At 40.3% G+C, this 18,419-nt stretch overlaps 1 protein-coding gene across 6 annotated transcripts in view; it reads right to left on the bottom strand.

The window, feature by feature from the left end:
- atxn2 (ataxin 2) overlaps window positions 1-18,419 on the bottom strand; it is a 104,106-nt gene that overhangs the window by 31,279 nt on the left and 54,408 nt on the right. For 5 of the 6 annotated variants that reach the window (XM_085961555.1, XM_085961557.1, XM_085961558.1 and 2 more), the window contains 5 exons: window positions 12,320-12,441; window positions 10,086-10,177; window positions 9,227-9,424; window positions 6,246-6,424; window positions 3,357-3,566 (listed from right to left, as the gene is read on the bottom strand). In XM_085961555.1, coding sequence (XP_085817681.1) covers window positions 3,357-3,566; window positions 6,246-6,424; window positions 9,227-9,424; window positions 10,086-10,177; window positions 12,320-12,441 — 801 coding nt within the window. The remainder of the gene's footprint in view (window positions 1-3,356; window positions 3,567-6,245; window positions 6,425-9,226; window positions 9,425-10,085; window positions 10,178-12,319; window positions 12,442-18,419) is intronic. The other variant, XM_085961559.1, reaches the window with a different exon arrangement.

Below are 18,419 nucleotides of genomic sequence, written 5' to 3'. Positions count from 1 at the left end.
AAATGATATGGAAAGAACAGATATGGCACTTTTACAAAAAGAATAGGTAACTTTAATTAGTACACATATATAGAAAAAATAGGGAACATGCAAGTACTGTACATAGAAAAGTAAACCGCCAAATTTAATCAGAACAGACACTGTACAGCACTCCACAGCCCACACAGAGTAGGCCTGTGACACAAGGATCAGGACCAGAGGATTTGGCATCTCTTTCCCCCTGGTTATCCCAGAGGCAATAATTTACGCTGGGATAGTTTCACAAATGCCAGCAGCCTTCTGCTACCTCACCCAGGAGACCATTCTTCATGTGTGAATCTGGACAGCGAGTGACAGCAGCCTATTTGCCTGTTTGAAGGTGGGAAAGCTACATTTCCAGTTGAGCCCAATCCTATGCTCACCTACTGCACACGTGTGCACTTTCCTGCAAGCTGATTTTCCACTCCCTATCCTAGCGTTACCCCACAACCAATTACATGGGGTATTAGATTTTTACATGCAAGGATACCTTTAAATGGTTTCCAATACACACCATATGATTTATTCCTCAGCAATCTGCTGAAAAATCAGTTATACTGTGGTACTGTTCAAGGTTTTACTTTGTTTTTTTTTTTAAGTACAAATGTCAACTGCTGTTATACATACCCACAACCCTACGTGTTACTTTAAGAAACATAAGAAATAGGAGCAGAAATAGGCCACTTGACCCCTCGAGCCTGCTCCGCCATTCAATAAGATCATGGCTGATCTTGGGCTCAAAGCCACTTCCCCACCCGCTCCCCATAACCCTCCACTCCCTTATCTTGCAAAAATGTGTCTATCTCCACCTTAAATGTATTTAATGACCCAGCCTCCACAGCTCTCTGGGGCAGAGAAATCCACAGATTTACAACCCTCAGAGAAGAAATTCCTCCTCATTCAGTTCTAAAAGAACGACCCTTTATTCTAAAACTGTTCCCTGCGTTCTAGATTTCTCCATGAGGGGAAACATCCTCTCTGCATCTACCTTGTCGTGCCCACTCAGTATCTTGTATGTTTCAATAAGATCACCTCTCATTCCAATGAGTATAGGCCCCGCCTGCTCAACCTTTCCTCATAACTCCCTCATCTCTGGAATTAACCTAGTGAATCGTCTCTGAACTGCCTCCAATGCAAGTATATCCTTCCTTAAATAAGAAGACCAAAACTGTACGCAGTACTCAAGGTGTGGTCTCACCAATACCCTGTACAGTTGTAGCAGAACTTCCCTGCTTTTATACTCCAACCCTTTTGAAATAAAGGCCAACATTCCATTTGCCTTTTTGATTACTTGCTGTGCCTGCATGCTAACTTTTTGTGTTTCATGCACAAGGATCCCCAGGTCCCTCTGAACTGTAGCATTTTGTAATCTCTCTCCATAATTTGCTTTTTTATTTTTCCTGCCAAAGTGTATAACCTCGCACTTTCCCACATTATACTCCATCTGCCAAATGTTTGCCCACTCACTTAGCCTGTCTATATCCCTTTGCAGGTTCTCTGAGTCCTCTGCACAACTTGCTTTCCCACCCATCTTTGTATCATCTGCAAACTTGGCTACATTACACTCGGTCCCTTCATCCAAGTCATTAATGTAGATTGTAAATAGTTGAGGCCCCAGCACCGATCCCTGTGGCACCCCACTAGTTACTTTAGTATTCTTATTACTACAGGTAGACTACCCTTTATCCGGACTTCCGAAAACCGAAACCCTCTAAAAACCGAAGGTTTTTTTGTTCAGCGTAAGTCGTGCGTACGAACGAACGGTTTTTAGAGGGTTCCGGTTTCGGAAGTTCGGATAAAGGGTAAGTCGTGCGCACGACCCCCCGCCGACCCCGACAACCGCCAGCCCCGACAACCGCCGACCCCCCCGCAGACCCGACAACCGCCGACCCCGCCAACCGCCGACCCCCCCGCGGACCCCGCCGGCCCCGACAACCGCCGATCCCCCCCGCGGACCCCGCCGGCCCCGACAACCGCCGACCCCCCCGCGGACCCCGCCGGCCCCACGCTGAGCGTCAGCGTAAGTCGTGCGCACGACCCCCCGCCCGAAATCCGAAATTCTCCTTTATCCGAAACTCGGCTGGTCCCGAGGTTTTCGGATAAAGGATAGTCTACCTGTATTGGCAAATTAACCATCTTCAAATGTTTATCATCACTTGAAACATAAAACATCATTAGACCTTTTAAACACTAACTTTCTGAATGTCATTTGCTTCAATAAACGTTTCTTACATTAAGATGTGTCAACTTCAAACAGCCGAAAACATGCAGTGATGAAGCTGCCATACAAATTGGCCCCTCAAGCAGCCACAGAGCAATGCCTCAAGAAATTAACTTTATAAATGAATGCAGCTTTACACACAATAAAAACAGCAAGGAGTGCATTGAAAGCAGCTTTAGCTCAAAGTTGACAACATCGCCCAAATCCCTATAAAGTAATTACAATCAAGGTAATTGTCTAACACACGCTCCCTAGTGTATTATATTCTGTATGTAACCGACAGGATGTTACCTGTGCTCACTGATTTGATTTGAAACTAGGCCTGTTGTAGTTAGCCAGCCAGTTAACACCCTCATCCCTGCTTGAGGAAATGTTCAGATTTCTACAGTGGGGGCTGCCATTAAGTGGGTATTTCAAATTGCCTACCTAACAGTCAGAGCAGTTCACAATGTAATTCACTGCATAAAGTGCTAGAAGATACAAGAAAGGTGCTAAGGAAATGCAACTTTTAATTAAATTCTTTAAAAAATTTTCACAGTATCTAAACATTAATACAATGGCTAATTCTGTTTAAAAAAATGCCCATGGAAACACCTTTTAAAAAGTTAAAACTGCACACGATTGTGGACTGGTCATTTATAAGTCTAATAATGCCATTATGATCTCAGATCACTTGCAATTGTTTGTGACATTTAAGGTTTACTGTTATTCCACCCCACCTCTCCACCAACAAACTAGCCTGCACGTGGTGTAAATGACAATGTCTCAGAATCGGTGCCACACAAAAATAACCCCCTTACATACCACTTGTAAGTCAGAAGTATCCCTTTGGATTTCAGAAAATTACTTTTTCCAAGTCACCTTTTGTGTAAGCACCATGCACCATCTCATGTTATCTTCTCAAATACAAGTTTATACAATTGTTTACTTATAGTAATAAAAATATAAATTTAAGGAAAGCTGGTTAAGCACAATGTAACTGGCAAGTTAGAAGGATTAAATTTGTTTAGTTTTCAAACATCATACATGTTGCAGGTTAAGAAACAAAAGCACAATTGTAATATTATATAACAAAGAAATTAAACAAACATACATATGGACAGACTAACTGTGGTACCTTCTGAAGACATGCGTTTAGGCACAGTAGAGACAGGAGCTGGAGAACCAGGAGCAGAGGGGTGAGACGGAGGCCTTGAAGGCCGTGAGGGGGGCCTGGAGGGCGGCCTGGTAGGAGTGGCTGCCCGAGGTGGAAGAGAGTTGGGAGCTGACGGGTAGCGAGAAGGTGGGCGAGAGGAAGGAGATGGGCAAGGCGATGGCCAGGGAACACCTGACAGGACAAATGATATGAAGGAAAGTAAAAACTAAAGAAAAATATGGGAATACAAGTAACAGAAAATGACATTATATACACTTTACAAGACAGTAAATATTTATAATAAACTTCGCACTAAAATTTTCACAAGCTACATTTAAAAACACAAAAGAAAATAAAGCATTCCAATATACAGTGTACTGGCACAAGGGGAAAAAAAGGTAATATCCTGCATTTTGTAAAAATTGATGTCTTTTAGCTAGGCTTTTCAGGGGATAAAAAATTCAGGATTTTTCTTCAAAAATGGAAGAATTACGATGCAATTGGAAAGCAATCATGTCAATTCTGATGTGCGGCAAGACTTGCATGCTTAATAAATTGGTCATAATCTGAATTTGTTCCCTGCTATGAGGCACTTTCCATAAATGGTATCCCACCACCCACTTGATGTGAGGCGTTAAAATATGCACGAAATTCATACCAGTTAAGTTTCAGAAATGCTGCGTCTACAGATTGTGAAACAAAATCGTCACTGCAAGCAGACTTGTAAAGAAAATAAATCCATGTTGCTTAATTTAGTAGAGATATTTATAATTTTGGTAAGTCGAGCCCAACACAGGAATCTGGGGCATCATTGAGAAATTATCTCAATAGGTACGTAATGAAGAATAGGGATTGCCAGTTCCTTCAATTGACTAGAAAAGTAGAATTACAAAAAAATTAAGCACAAAGGTTTATTTAGTGTAAATTGCAAGGGTGATGAATCTACATTTTCTTCTTGTTTTGCTAAAAAGGAATATTTAGAAGCTATAAAAAAAAGTGGGAAAGGAAGAACTCTCAGTCAACAGTTACTGTACTATGAATTTTGTGCTTATAAAGGCCAAGAATGCCAGCAGGGGGAATAGAACACCATATTTCAGAATCTTACTATCAACATAGAGCACTCCCTGGCCTGGTATAACCAAATGCAAAGAAAAGCTCTATCTACTTCTCTCTCTCTCAATATGCCTCAACTCCACCTGCAGAAATGCACAAGTTATTTTTTTTCTATTTCCCAAATCAGCCATCTTTGTGGAATACATAAATAAAGTGGCCAAATTCTGCGTAGTGTTGTACTGTGGGCCTATAGCCAGTGGGAACTGGTTCAAGAAATGCTAAGCTCACAAGGGCCTTTCAGCCCTTTGGCCTGACTGGATGAAATGCAGTTCCTAGAGATGAAATGACAGCGAGTTAACCTACTGTGCCACACAGTATTCTCTTACTGGAAGTGGACTACTAGAATTAATCCAGGTGTATTTATTTTTCAATAAATTGATTCTTACTCTGGGGATGGAAGCCATACTGCCTCAAAGTCTGACATCAATGTGATATTTTTAAATACAGATGCATAGTTATTATGAATATTAGAATAGAAACTGAAGATTTAAATTACTAATTGCAAATTTAAAATTCACAACATTTTTAGTTCCTTTATAATATTCATTAACATTTAAAAACCTGACTATATACTTCAACTTCATTGAAGAATTTCTGTTGTTGCCTATATGTTCAACCCTTGATACTGTCCAGTGAATTCCTGAGAAAATCCAAGTCTAATTAAAAGCAAATTTTGTTCGGAAAATTTACCTGCTTTTAAGATTCAGCTATACTAACAGCTGTGCTACAATTCACACTGATCATGTCAAATGGAGTCAGCTGTGGGATAAATGGAGGTTTGAAATGTTGCTGTGCAGAAGAGTTGGACAGCAATTGCCCTGGTCAATACAAATGTTAGATAGCAACTTCTAGTATGCATGTGCACCAACTCTCAAATGCTGAATAATCCAAACAGTTGATACTGAAATATTTTGCAGCATATTACATTTGTGGGCAGTAAAATAATCTACATTTAGTAGAGGAATCCATGTGTGCTTTTATATCTGAAGACTATAGCTAAAACTCCTTTGTGGTTTATAATTAGATATTAAGTAAACTTACAAAGCAGCTTCATTGGAGGGAAGAATCCACTTTTTAATAATTGAATACAAATGAGCTCAATGTTAAATATTAGGATATAAAAGAACCCACACACAATCAATAAGAAACACTGTGGAGAACTTTTATCCTGCAAGCAAAGAGCCCAAAAATTTGTCAAATTTTTGTCAAAAAACATCTACATTTACAAAAAATACTTATGTTCATTTTATGTATTTATAAATACTCTTGCTAAAAATAAACTTCTCTCTGTTGTATCCACACTTTCAAATCTCTCTGGCACCATATATGCTATATACACCAAACAATAAAAGGTGGCTATTGTGGAGTTGGACTGAACCCACCAAATGAAAATCAAACAAGCCTTTTTCTTTAGGCTGATCCAGATTTAAACATACACAAAAGCATTATTGGAATTATACGATATGTTGCATGAGCAGTGCAACATTGAAAGAGTGCACAATTGTCACTGCAAACAGAATTGAAGCCTAAAGTGCATCAGTGTGTTTTTTATTAACAGAATTTCAATACATACTGCAACACACATTTTGAAGGACACAGGATGTTTAACTGAACCAGACATAAAAGGCCCATTTAAGAATTTGGCCAACTTTTTAGCGCTACTGACAGCTGCATTACTGAAATTTTCGATTATACTGACCACATGCACCCAACATATTTGACAAGTGCCTCCTTCTTAAATTAAATACAAATACTTGCCTCCATTAACAACTCTTTGGTCTGTTCCAGAATTAGGACTGTAATCCGGTGTATGAGATCCAGCCCGGGAAGGTGGTGGGCCTGAACCAGATTGTCCAATCCTTGGTGAATGCTGTCGTGTACTTCCCCAAGACATTACATCCCTGTTCCTTTGCCCTGGTGGAATGTACTTATTTTCTCTAGAAAAAAAACATCAAATGCATTTTATCTTTAGGTCAATTTAACAAATACTGCAACTGCTCAAATTGAAAAGCAATTAAAATACGTATATATGAAGGTAAACTTCAAGAGAGAGCCAATAGTTCCACAGGCACCAAATGCCCCCCAGTTGCCATTATTGACAGTGAGTGACAGTGGTCATTCAACCACTGGGAGCATTACAGCAGAGACAGATTGTGTCCTCACCCAATGTTCACACACATACACTTCCAGCAGGGATTGCCGAACAGCAATCAAGATCCTGACTGGCTATCCTCCTCCAACCTATTGCACAGAAACCAATTGTAGCATCCTCAGTTGCTTCCCTGGCTATAAGGGAATCATCATATGGTATGACAATATTAAGTGCTATCTAGAATTGCCAAGAAGATTGTACCTCTTCAGTGTTTGTTATATTCATGTCAAATGGCATTGCTAATTTGCTGGTTATAAGCATCTTTTGTACAGAAAAAAAATTAAGAGTTGAACTTTATAATAATTAACCATATTTCTCACACTGTTTGACACTCTTTAAAAAGGAAACCCCATATGGGGAGGTGAAAAATGTATTCTTTAAATTTAGATAGATCTTCCACAGAAATCAGTTATGAGTAATAATCTGGAAGTAGAGAATCACAGGAAGACCATTTACCCAGTACAGCTGTGTCAGTGCTAGCTCATCAACTGGAGACATCCATTCTAATCATATTTCCCTGCCCTTTCCCTATATCCTTGATAATAACTCTTTCCATATACTAATTTATTTAAAAATTTGTTTATGGTGTAAGAGCCATAAAAGCTTAAGAAAATACTTTAAAATATTGGTTAAATAGAATACAGTTAATTTACCTGATTGACTTATTGTATTAAGAAACCCCCTATTTTCTTGCTCCAGTAGTATAGTCCGAGACACCCCCTTCATTCTTGCCACAATGGTACAGTCCCTAAGCCACACATGGTATGCAGCCATTTTACAGTTTAAACTCCACGTGGCTGAAGGAGGCAGAAGTTGTGAGGTTTGGAGCAATACAGTTTTTGACCGTGTTCGTTTATACGTGTTTGCTTTGTAATTCCGTTTGTGAAGTGTTATAGTAAAGTGTTTAAAAGACAAAGCTACGTTTGGGAACGTTTTATTTCGACACGCGTCTACTCGTTGTTAACAGCCCCACAGCTCAGTGGCTGCCTGTTTGGAAACTAAGAAGCGCCACTACATATGGGATGTGGGCGTCACTGGCAAGGCCAGCATTTATTGCCCACCCCTAATTGCCCGAGAGAAGGCGGTGGTGAGCCGCCTTCTTGAACCGCTGCAGTGCGTGTGGTGAAGGTACTCCCACAGTGCTGTTAGGTAGGGAGTTCCAGGATTTTGACCCAGCGACGATGAAGGATCGGCGCTATACTTCTAAGTCAGGATGGTGTGCGACTTGGAGGTGGTGGTGTTCCCATGCGCCTGCTGCCCTTGTCCTTCTACTTGGAAGAGGTCACGGGTTTGGGAGGTGCCGCCGAAGAAGCCTTGGCGAGTTGCTGCAGTGCATCTTGTAGATGCTACACACTGCAGCCAAGGTACGCCGGATTCAATTCCACAGAACCGTAGAAGTTCATAGCGTAGGAGACAGCTATTTGGCCAATCATGTCTGTCAATTCTTTGCTACAGCAATCCAAAACTAATCCCATGGCCCTATTCTCTCCCTATAGCCTTCTAACCAACCTCTGCTTAAAATACTTATCCAATTTGCAACCACTTCCTGGGCCAAAGTATTCCATGCTCCAACAACCCCCTGCTGAAATAAATTTTTCCTAAACCTTCTCCTCAGTGTTAATTTTAAATTGAAGACCCCTCAACATCGATTCCCCAACCAGAGGAAAGAGTCTTTCTCTAATCAATCAAAACCAGTCATAATTTTAAAAAACTTCTATTAAATTTCCTCTCTGCGCCAGTGAAAATAGTCCCAGTATCTCATGTCTCTCCTCATAACTACAATTTCTTAGCCCTGGCAATCTATGTTGTATGGTCGCTATGTCTTTAATGTCCTTTCTATAAGCAGGTGCCTAAAACTCCAGAGTACTCTGTGGTTTAACCAATGTTTGCATAAATTCATCATTCCCTCTTTACTCATACTCTCTACCAGGAGATATACTTACTAGGGATGGGTCAATGTGTGAAGTTATATTGTCCACTGGATGAGCCAAGCTATTAGAAAGTCTACTGAAAGGTCTTTTCTCTTTCTTTTCTTGTGAATTATTTTCCCTTATATTCATCACATGACTCTTAAAATCAATTAATCTGGGATAGGTCCCTTTTTATGTCACCTTAACCGTTAGCTCAACTTTTTCTTTCTGTAATTTGGTTATAGTCACCATTTCCATAGTGTTCTCATACCTTCAGATCACTTACTTGTCCTTCTTTCTGAAAACCAGATCTAGAACTGCATCCTTCTTTTGTGAATCATGCAACATTTTAATGAAACCCTTACATAATGAGAGTGGAAACACCCCGTTTGTTAAAATGATCCTGGCAAACTAAACTAATGTTGCTTTTGGTGACCCAGTGATGCCATGTTTTGGCATATCAACACAATATTCTGCTCAGTTGTGAGCAGTGTGTTGTTCTCTTAGCCATTTCTCTCACACACACACTCTATGACAAATCTTGCCCATCTTAGCAGGCAGATCATTAAATGAATTATACCCAGATCTCCTTTTAAATTGTCTCCTTTATAAAAGAGTTTGAACAATTTGGAGAAGACTCTATATTTAGATATTCCAGATTAGAAGTGTGACAGTACCTGGGGTTGCCACCATGGCTCTCTCTTTCATTGGGAGATCTTTGTACGGCAGTATATTTCTCCTCTTCTGTCCTTTCATCATTTTCTAACGCAACTCTTGCCTTATATTGGGCACTTGATTCAATTTCTTCAGCAAGCTGAGCTGCTCTAGCCTCCCGTCGCAAAAATTCTTCAGAATTATCCCTTTCCAAAGGTACCCTGCGAGAAATAAGAGAATAAAAAAACAAGTTAGAAGAAACCACAGCAAATAAAGACAATGGAAAATGAAAGACCAATTAAATGTGAATAAGATGAAGTAAAAAGTATATTAAAAAGCATAAGGGAAGCGAGGAGAGAAAGTAAACAAAAAGGAAAAGTAACACGGATAAAATTTAATTATTACTCCTTTTTATGCAGGGAGGAAGCAAAAAGGGAGGAAAATGAATTTGCATTAACAAAGTTAAAACTGATAAAGCAGACACTGGTGACAAAAACTTGAAACTAGCAATTAATAAATCACAATTTGGAAATTCTAACCAAGCTCTGCACAGATGTACTGGGCAGCAGAAAAGGCTCCGTATTATAGTATATATAAATAAAAATAAAAATACTGAGCAGCTTTAACTAAATATGATTTGTGCTCAACTTGTTAAGCATTTTATTACAGAAACCATTTGATTTTTTAAAAAACAAAATCATGAAGAAACTCTGCAGATTTACTGCCAATTTTCTGCACAGAATTATTCACATCCAATTTTCAACCTGAAGACAAAGAGCTGGGTCACAATATATTAATAAAGTTATACAGAAGGCTTTAATAGCTTTATAAATTAGGGAAAAAATAATTACCCAAAGTCTTTATTGAAATCTGTATACTTACGTATACGAAGATAAACTGCTGTCATAAGTTGATCTCACTCCATAGGTTTCCTCATTAAATCTGAACATGTCATTGGGATCCCAACCATTAGACTAGTGGGGGTGGGGGGGGGGGGGGGGAAAGAGAAGGAGGGGAAAGAAAAGATTTTAACCAACAAACAAAAATCCCTTCTCAACAGCTTAATTTTTCAACACAAAGAGATAACTCATAATTCACTGTTAGGATCATTTGTTTTCAACAAGTATACGCTGAATACTAAAAGGTATCCAAACAGTAATCTCCAAATGGAAGTCTTCCCCTTCAGGATACCCAACAGAAATACAACCTTTTCTTCATAGGAAAGGTAAAGACACACACAGGTAGCTGTCTCATAAAGCTACGCCTGAGAGTTTGAGTGGCTTTACTACAGTATTGCTGTTTGTTTCAGCACCATGGCCTACAAGTTAAATACAACTATCCCAGGGTGGGAAGACAGTCAGTCATTTCTCTGGACCCAACATTAGAAGTTAATGTTTATCAATTTGGAAGTTTAAATATGAAAACCACTGGTCAAATGGGATTATGCAATAAGCACATGGCACTAGTTATTTCTTTGTTTCTAGGAAAAGAAATGCAAACTGGTCTCTCATCCTTTATCGCCTACTCCTAAATTTCAGCTTTTTCCAAAAGGTTCATTCTATGTGTAATCAACATTCAAGATTCCTCTAATCACAGACCTAATTATGAAAGGGGGTGGGGGCTGCAAAACTAGCTGCCAGAAGCAACTTTCACTACTCACAGTTCCCCATGACATTTAATGTTAATGATTCAGTTGACAAACATAAAAAGGGAAAATGTTCCAACCAAGCAAGACTTATTGATTGGTCCAGGATACAAGAAGGATGCAAGATCTGTGGTTAAACCAATAGGAAGATATCAGAGAATGTTTTGAAGTAAATGGCTAAAATGCTCTTAGCTTTGAGTTTTAAAAGGGATGGTCCAGAGCCAAGTGTTATTGTGAGGAAGAGTTCGGAATATATTTTAATTTTAAAGGGAGATTATTTCCAAAGTAATATAATTCAGATATTAACATACCAGAGTAATTTAATACATTACCATGCTACAATGATTATTATAAACTACTTAAGAAACAATTAACCCGTGTGATTCGCTCTGAGGGAAAATCAAATTCTATTGTATCAAAGTCTATACTTAAATGTCAAGATAAATCATTTCTAGCCTCTCAAATTTGTGCCTAAAAACCACTCTACGAATGAAATGCAAGTTAGATCTAACAATAGTAGATGCCTCTGAATTATTCTGTATCCAATGAATTTAGAGGTGCTGTACCAACAGCATATGCTTATAATTTAACCTATCAATTTCTTGGAATGATATTGTAGAAGTATGCAAGAATACTCTAAAAACCAATTACCAAGAAGGAAATTAATCCTTCATTACCATCTTATATTCATTGAATTGCATTTAGTTTTTTTTTAATATTAGTAAAAGGCAGAGTACATTGCTCAAAATAGTTTGCAGAAAATCATCACTAATTCTAGCTAAATTCTTTTGGCCCCAGATTCACCAGAGAACAGACTAAGTGGCTCCTTTCTCAATTTATAACAATGCAAATGCTGCTACCAGATAGTAGCCAGCCATTATATTCAAACATATAGCACTTTGATCTGGAACAAACAATAAAAGCATACTTTCCCTAGAACATTTTGCCTATCTAGAAATGGCAAACTGGTTGTTTTGATCTATGGAATACAAAACCACCATTTTCTCCAAAGCCTCCTTTTTATAGGTCGCCGCTTACGATGCAATATCCTCTTTCTGGTCAAATTTCCCCAGCCAAGTTAAAATCAGTGGACCTGCCTGCATCCAAGCCAATCTTGAACTATCTACTAGGAAAAGTACTATAAATGGTACGGATTCCTTAGATTTTCCTTTGCCTCTGTGGAAAGCACCTAGGTATCTTCTGAGCAGCAAACCATCTCACAAACTAACTATGTGGGAGATCATAAGCAAGAGCCTGTACACACTGCCTCTCCAGTCCCACAGTGGCAACTCAAACTGAAACAAACAGTGGACAACTATGCACAGATTGGCTGCTGTAATAATGTATTTTATATCCTTTCTGGAAAACAGACTGGATTTAACTAGTGTAAGCCACAGACATAAGCTAAAATATATTTTGGCTGTATTTAGGTACTGATCTAAAGGATTAAATGTATAGTTAAAAAATTTACCACATCTGATTCCAGAGCTTCCAAATCTTCACTGGTGCTATCACCGCCATCCCATGGTTCTAGATCTTTATCTTTGTGCTCACCATTTAGTCTAGAGCCTATGGCAGCATCAGTGAAAGCATCTGAAATAGGAATTCATTACATTCAGATTATATATATATTTTTTTCTTTTAAAGCCAACATGTTAATCTGCTGTATCAAAACAATTTTAACTATTAGTTACAAACAATTATGGAAATAAAATTACCTCATATTTTGCACAGAGATATGTTGTTTCTACATAATAATAGCTAGAGACCACAGAAATACCAATTAAAGTCCATGGCTAGAAATCTACTCGTGTCTACAAATTTGGCAATTACATTTTAATTTCAAATATAGTGCACCAAACTAGTATGGGGTTGAATTACTGGGAATAGTTTTATCCATTCTATTCTGTACACAGTATGTAATATGTATATATTCACACACACATACATACATGGAAATATCAATTCTATTAGAAAATGACAGGATCAATTACAAATTTGCATCCCAAGATTGTAAGCAGTATGTCTTGTTTGCCAATATTTTATTACAGATTATTCACATCATTTTAATGACAATATTGTAGTGGGCAAACACAAGTTTATACTAAATAATAAAAAGTCACTACAAGGTGGCAATAATTGACATTTGCATTTTTAGTCTGAAACTGTATACAAATATGAAATTCATATTTATAATTTTTATCTGCTCATATGGCTATTTAGAAAGTGGGTTACAGGATGGTGTGGAATGTGGATAGACTACACTGCGGTATTAACATACGCTATCAAATGGAAAGATACAGGTTTGAAACTCATCTCTTCTAGTTCTCAACCGGCGCCATGCCAAGCAAGGAATTCTGGGCAGAGGCCAAGGCAGGCCCTGTAGGGAAGTGGGGGTAATCAGATGAATGCGCCATTGTTGCAATCATATGTTTCCCACATGCTGCTCAAAGACTGGAAGAAATAGGAAACCCAGCTGTCTATCTGTCCTCAATAGCAGAGTGGAACCTAAAAATACAACAGGAAGAAAATGGGCGCTTCATTGGGTAATAAATGCTCTCAACAGAAAAATGTTTAAATGCAAGCTGGAAATACACTAAAAACATCATGTGCATGATAAAGAATCAGACCTGTGGTCTAAAAGTCTCGCGCACACACACATACAGACAATCACTAAGCTAAGGAGCTGAACATCTAACTGATGAGAGCTTGTATTATGTAGGCAAAGATCAGTCAAGCATTCTCGGTTACTGACTTGATCCTTTCAGCTCTGAAGACCACACCATCGGTCAAGCCCATGGTCAGTTTTTTTTCTACAGTATTAATTTCACCCCATTTCCTTTCTGTGGATCACCCTGGAGTAACAAACCATACTCAAGATAACCAGGACAGTGGTGACCTGTTTCCATAACTGTGCTGATGGCATTCTGTAATCTGCTCCAGGTGAGGTGCAAGAGCAACCTGTGATGACATGCCTCTGTCCCCCTAAAAGTGGGACAGCATCTGGACTCCATTTTGTACTTTACAAAAGATCACATCGGAGATGGAAACTGTGAATGAGAAAATGTAGCCATTGGCCAAATTTCTACCACTTTTTGGCACGGCACAGTGCAAGGCCGATGCAGGCTATGCAGTTAGTGCCGACAGCTGATCTGAGCTACAGCAGCAACTGGAGTACTACAATCAACCTCGGCTCTCCTGAGCTGAGCACAGGAGGAGACAAAAAGTCAGCCAGGAATCACTCATGGTCACAGTCTAATCACCCATGCTGTAAATTGCATGTGTGTGAATGTCATGGGAGGTCAGCATCAGGGCTCAGCTAGTCAAATAAACTGCCAACACTCTGTATCTAGGAGCACACATAAAAAATACCACATCTGTTCCTGTTCCATTGGAACAGGAACAGAAGAGTCAGTGCCTTCAGGATCTGAAGGGAGAAATTTGGCAGAAAAAACAATCAATGCATGTGACTGGAAAAGGTAATCAAGTATAGAGTCCACCAGCCATGCACCAGTGTGCAGCTCAAAGTTTAACTTTGTGCATGCACATTAAGCATTACACAGTATTTCAAAAAGAGTAAAAGATTCTCATCTGAAACAGAAAACAGACTGCTTTTGATGATAAATGCTAGTCAGCATTGGCTGGGTCAGTTGGAAAAAAAATCCAAATCTAAAGCAGTGAATAATTCCCAGTCAAGGACAGAAATATTCAGGATTAATTAAGTGGATCAGCACTAAACATTTCAACAAAAGATGGTACTGAAGCAAACCAACAGCGAGTACTGAAAGTACCAAACTAGCCCAATATTGACACCACATTCAAAGATGATCCGAAACTAAGGATCATGATTCAGTGGATGAGCCTGATGGCCTTCCATGGGATTCCCTGGTTCTGATGGAGACAAGCATCCAGGCTATTTTTCAGAGGCTTACCAATCTCGTAGGCCGGCGGCAGCGTTCCAGAGCCACGTCACGATTCAAAACATGACGCAGGCAGGAGGAAGCAGCTGATTGGGTGAGTACTTATACTATACTCTATAGTTTGACAGTTAAGGTTCATAGTTTATAAAGTTTAGAAGGTCTTAATTTTGTGGTTATACTTTCTAAGGTCTCTGTTGTGTAGCGGGGAGTGCTAGGAAACAAGGGCCCTTGAGTATATAATTTAATAGTATAATTGGTGGTATTGATTTAATTTAAATTAATTAAAGGGTAAGTCATGGCAGCAAAGCTCGGCCCCGTGGCATGCTCCTCCTGCACTATGTGGGAAATCAGGGACACTTCCTGTGTCCCTGACGACCATGTGTGCGGGAAGTGTTTCCAGCTGCAGCTACTGGCAGGCCGCATTGCGGCGCTGGAGCTGCGAATGGATACATACTGGAGCATTCACGATGCGGAGGACGTCGTGGATATCACGTTTAATCAGTTGGTCACACAACAGGTAAAGGCTGCACAGGCAGGAAGGGAATGGGTGACCGCCAGGCAGAGTAGTAGGCGCAGGCAGGTAGTGCAGGGGTCCCCTGTGGCCATCCCCCTCTCAAACAGATATACCGCTTTGGATATTGTTGGGAAGGATGGCTTATCGGGGGAAGGCAGCAGCAACCAACTTCCTGGCACCATGGGTGGTTCTGCTGCACGGGACGGGAGGAAAAAGAGTGGGAGAGCTATAGTGATAGGGGATTCTATTGTAAGGGGAATAGATAGGCGTTTCTGCGGCCGCAAATGAGACTCCAGGATGGTATGTTGCCTCCCTGGTGCAAGGGTCAAGGATGTCTTGGAGCGGCTGCAGGGCATTCTGGAGGGGGAGGGTGAACAGCCAGTTGTCGTGGTGCATATAGGTACCAACGATATCGGTAAAAAACGGGATGAGGTCCTAAAAGCCGAATATAGGGAGTTGGGAGGCAAATTTAAAAAATAGGACCTCAAAGGTAGTAATCTCAGGATTGCTACCAGTGCCACGTGCTAGTCAGAGTAGAAATAGAAGGATATTTCAGATGAATACGTGGCTAGAAGAATGGTGCAAGGGGGAGGGATTCAAATTCCTGGGACATTGGAACCGGTTCTGGGGGAGGTAGGACCAGTACAAACAGGACGGTTTGCACCTGGGCAGGACCGGGACCGATGTCCTAGGGGGAGTGTTTGCTAGTGCTGTTGGGGAGGGTTTAAACTAAAATGGCAGGGGGTTGGAAACCTGTGCAGGGAGACAGAGGAAAGGGAAGCAAGGATAGAAGCAAAAGACAGGAAAGAGAAAAGCAAAAGTGGAAGTCAGAGAAATCAAGGGTGTAAATCAAACATGGCTGCAGTAAACGATAATTCTAAAAGGTCCAAGAGTGTTAAAAAAACAAGCCTGAAGGCTTTGTGTCTTAATGCAAGGAGCATTTGTAATAAGGTGGATGAATTAGCTGCGCAAATAGATGTAAACGGATATGATATAATTGGGATTACGGAGACATGGCTCCAGGGTGACTAAGGCTGGGAATTCAACATCCAGGGGTATTCAATATTCAGGAAGGACAGGCAAAAAGGAAAAGGCAGTGGGGTAGCATTGCTGGTTAAAGAGGAGATTAACACAATAGTAAGGAAGGATATTAGCTCTGATGATGTGGAATCTGTATGGGTAGAGCAGAGAAATACCAAGGGGCAGAAAACGTTAGTGGGAGTTGTATACAGGCCCCCAAACAGTACTGCTGAGGTTGGGGATGGCATTAAAAGAGATGCGTGCAATAAGGGCACAGCAGTTATCATGGGTGACTTTAATCTACATATAGATTGGTCTAACCAAATTAGTAACAATACTGTGGAAGAGGAATTCCTAGAGTGTATACGGGATGGTTTCCTGGACCAATATGTCGAGGAACCAACTAGAGATCAAGCCATCTTAGACTGGGTATTATGTAATGAGAAAGGATTAACTGGCAATCTTGTTGTGCGAGGCCCCTTGGGGAGGAGCGATCATAATATGATTGAATTCTTCATTAAGATGGAGAGTGAAGTAGTCGATTCAGAGACTTGGGTACTGAATTTAAATAAAGGAAACTACGATGGTATGAGGCGCGAGTTGGCTAGGATGGATGGTGGAATGTTACTTAAAGGGTTGACGGTGGATAGGCAATGGCAAACATTTGAAGATTGCATGGATGAACTACAGAATTTGTTCATCCCTGTTTGGCATACAAATAAAACAAAAAAGGTGACTCAACCATGGCTAACAAGGGAAATTAGGGATAGCATAAGATCCAAGGAGAGGACATATAAATTGGCCAGAAAAAGCAGCAAACCTGAGAATTGGGAACAGTTTAGGATTCAGCAAAGGAGGACAAGGATTAATTAAGAGGGGGAAACTAGAATGTGACAGTAAGCTTGCAGGGAACATAAAAACTGACTGTAAAAGCTTCTATAGATACGTGAAGAGAAAAAGATTGGTAAAGTCAAGCGTAGGTCCCTTGCAGTCAGAATCAGGGAAATTTATAATGGGGAACAAAGACATGGCAGACCAATTAAATACATACTTTGGTTCTGTCTTCACAAAGGAGGACACAAATAAACTCCCAGAAATGTCAGGGAACATAGGGTCTAATGAGAGGGAGGAACTGCATGAAATCAGTATTTGTAGGGAAATGGTGTTAGGGAAATTGACGGGATTGAAGGCCGATAAATCCCCAGGGCCTGATAATCTACATCCTAGGGTACTTAAGGAAGAGGCCCTAGAAATAGTAGATGTACTGCTGGTCATCTTCCAAAATTCTATAGACTCTGGAACAGTTTCGTACAAGATCGGACAAAGTCAACATGGATTTACAGAAGTTAAATCATGCTTGACTAATCTACTGGAATTTTTTGAGGATGTAACTGGTAGAATAGAGAAGGGAGAACCAGTGAATGTGGTGTACTTGGACTTTCAGAAGGCTTTTGATAAGGTCCCGCATAAGAAACCAGCGTGCAAAGTTAAAGCACATGGGATTGGGGGTAAGGTACTGACTTGGATAGAAAACTGGTTGGCAGACAGGAAGCAAAGAGTTGGAATAAATGGGTCTTTTTCTGAGTGGAAGGCAGCGACTAGTGGGGTACCGCAGGGATCGGTGCTAGGACCCCAGTTATTCACAATATATATTAATGATCTAGACGAGGGAACTAGATGTAATATCTCCAAGTTTGCAGACGACACAAAGCTGGGTGGGCGTGTATGCTGTGAGGAGGATGCAGAGAAACTCCAGTACGATTTGGACAGGTTGGGCGATTGCATCTGCCCAGTATAATGTGGATAAATGCGAGGTTATCCACTTTGGTGGCAAAAACAGGAAGGCAGATTATTATCTGAACGGCAATAGATTGGGAAAAGGGGAAATGCAACGAGACCGGGTGTCCTTGTGCACCAGTCGCTGAAGGTAAGCATGCAGGTGCAGCAGGCGGTTAAGGCGGCAAATGGAATGCTGGCCTTCATAGCGAGAGGATTTGAGTACAGGAGCAAGGATGTCTTGCTGCAGTTGTACAGGGCCTTGGTGAGACCACACCTTGAGTACTGTGTGCAGTTTTGGTTGCCTTATCTGAGGAAGGATGTTCTTGCCATGGAGGGAG

Source organism: Somniosus microcephalus, chromosome 19, assembly GCF_052327205.1.
Source record: "Somniosus microcephalus isolate GS21.2 chromosome 19, FLI_Smic_1.0, whole genome shotgun sequence".
In the NCBI taxonomy this organism is placed as follows: Eukaryota; Metazoa; Chordata; class Chondrichthyes; order Squaliformes; family Somniosidae; genus Somniosus; species Somniosus microcephalus.
The sequence above is the reverse complement of the archived record's forward strand: the minus strand, read 5'-3'. Positions and strand labels throughout refer to the sequence as shown.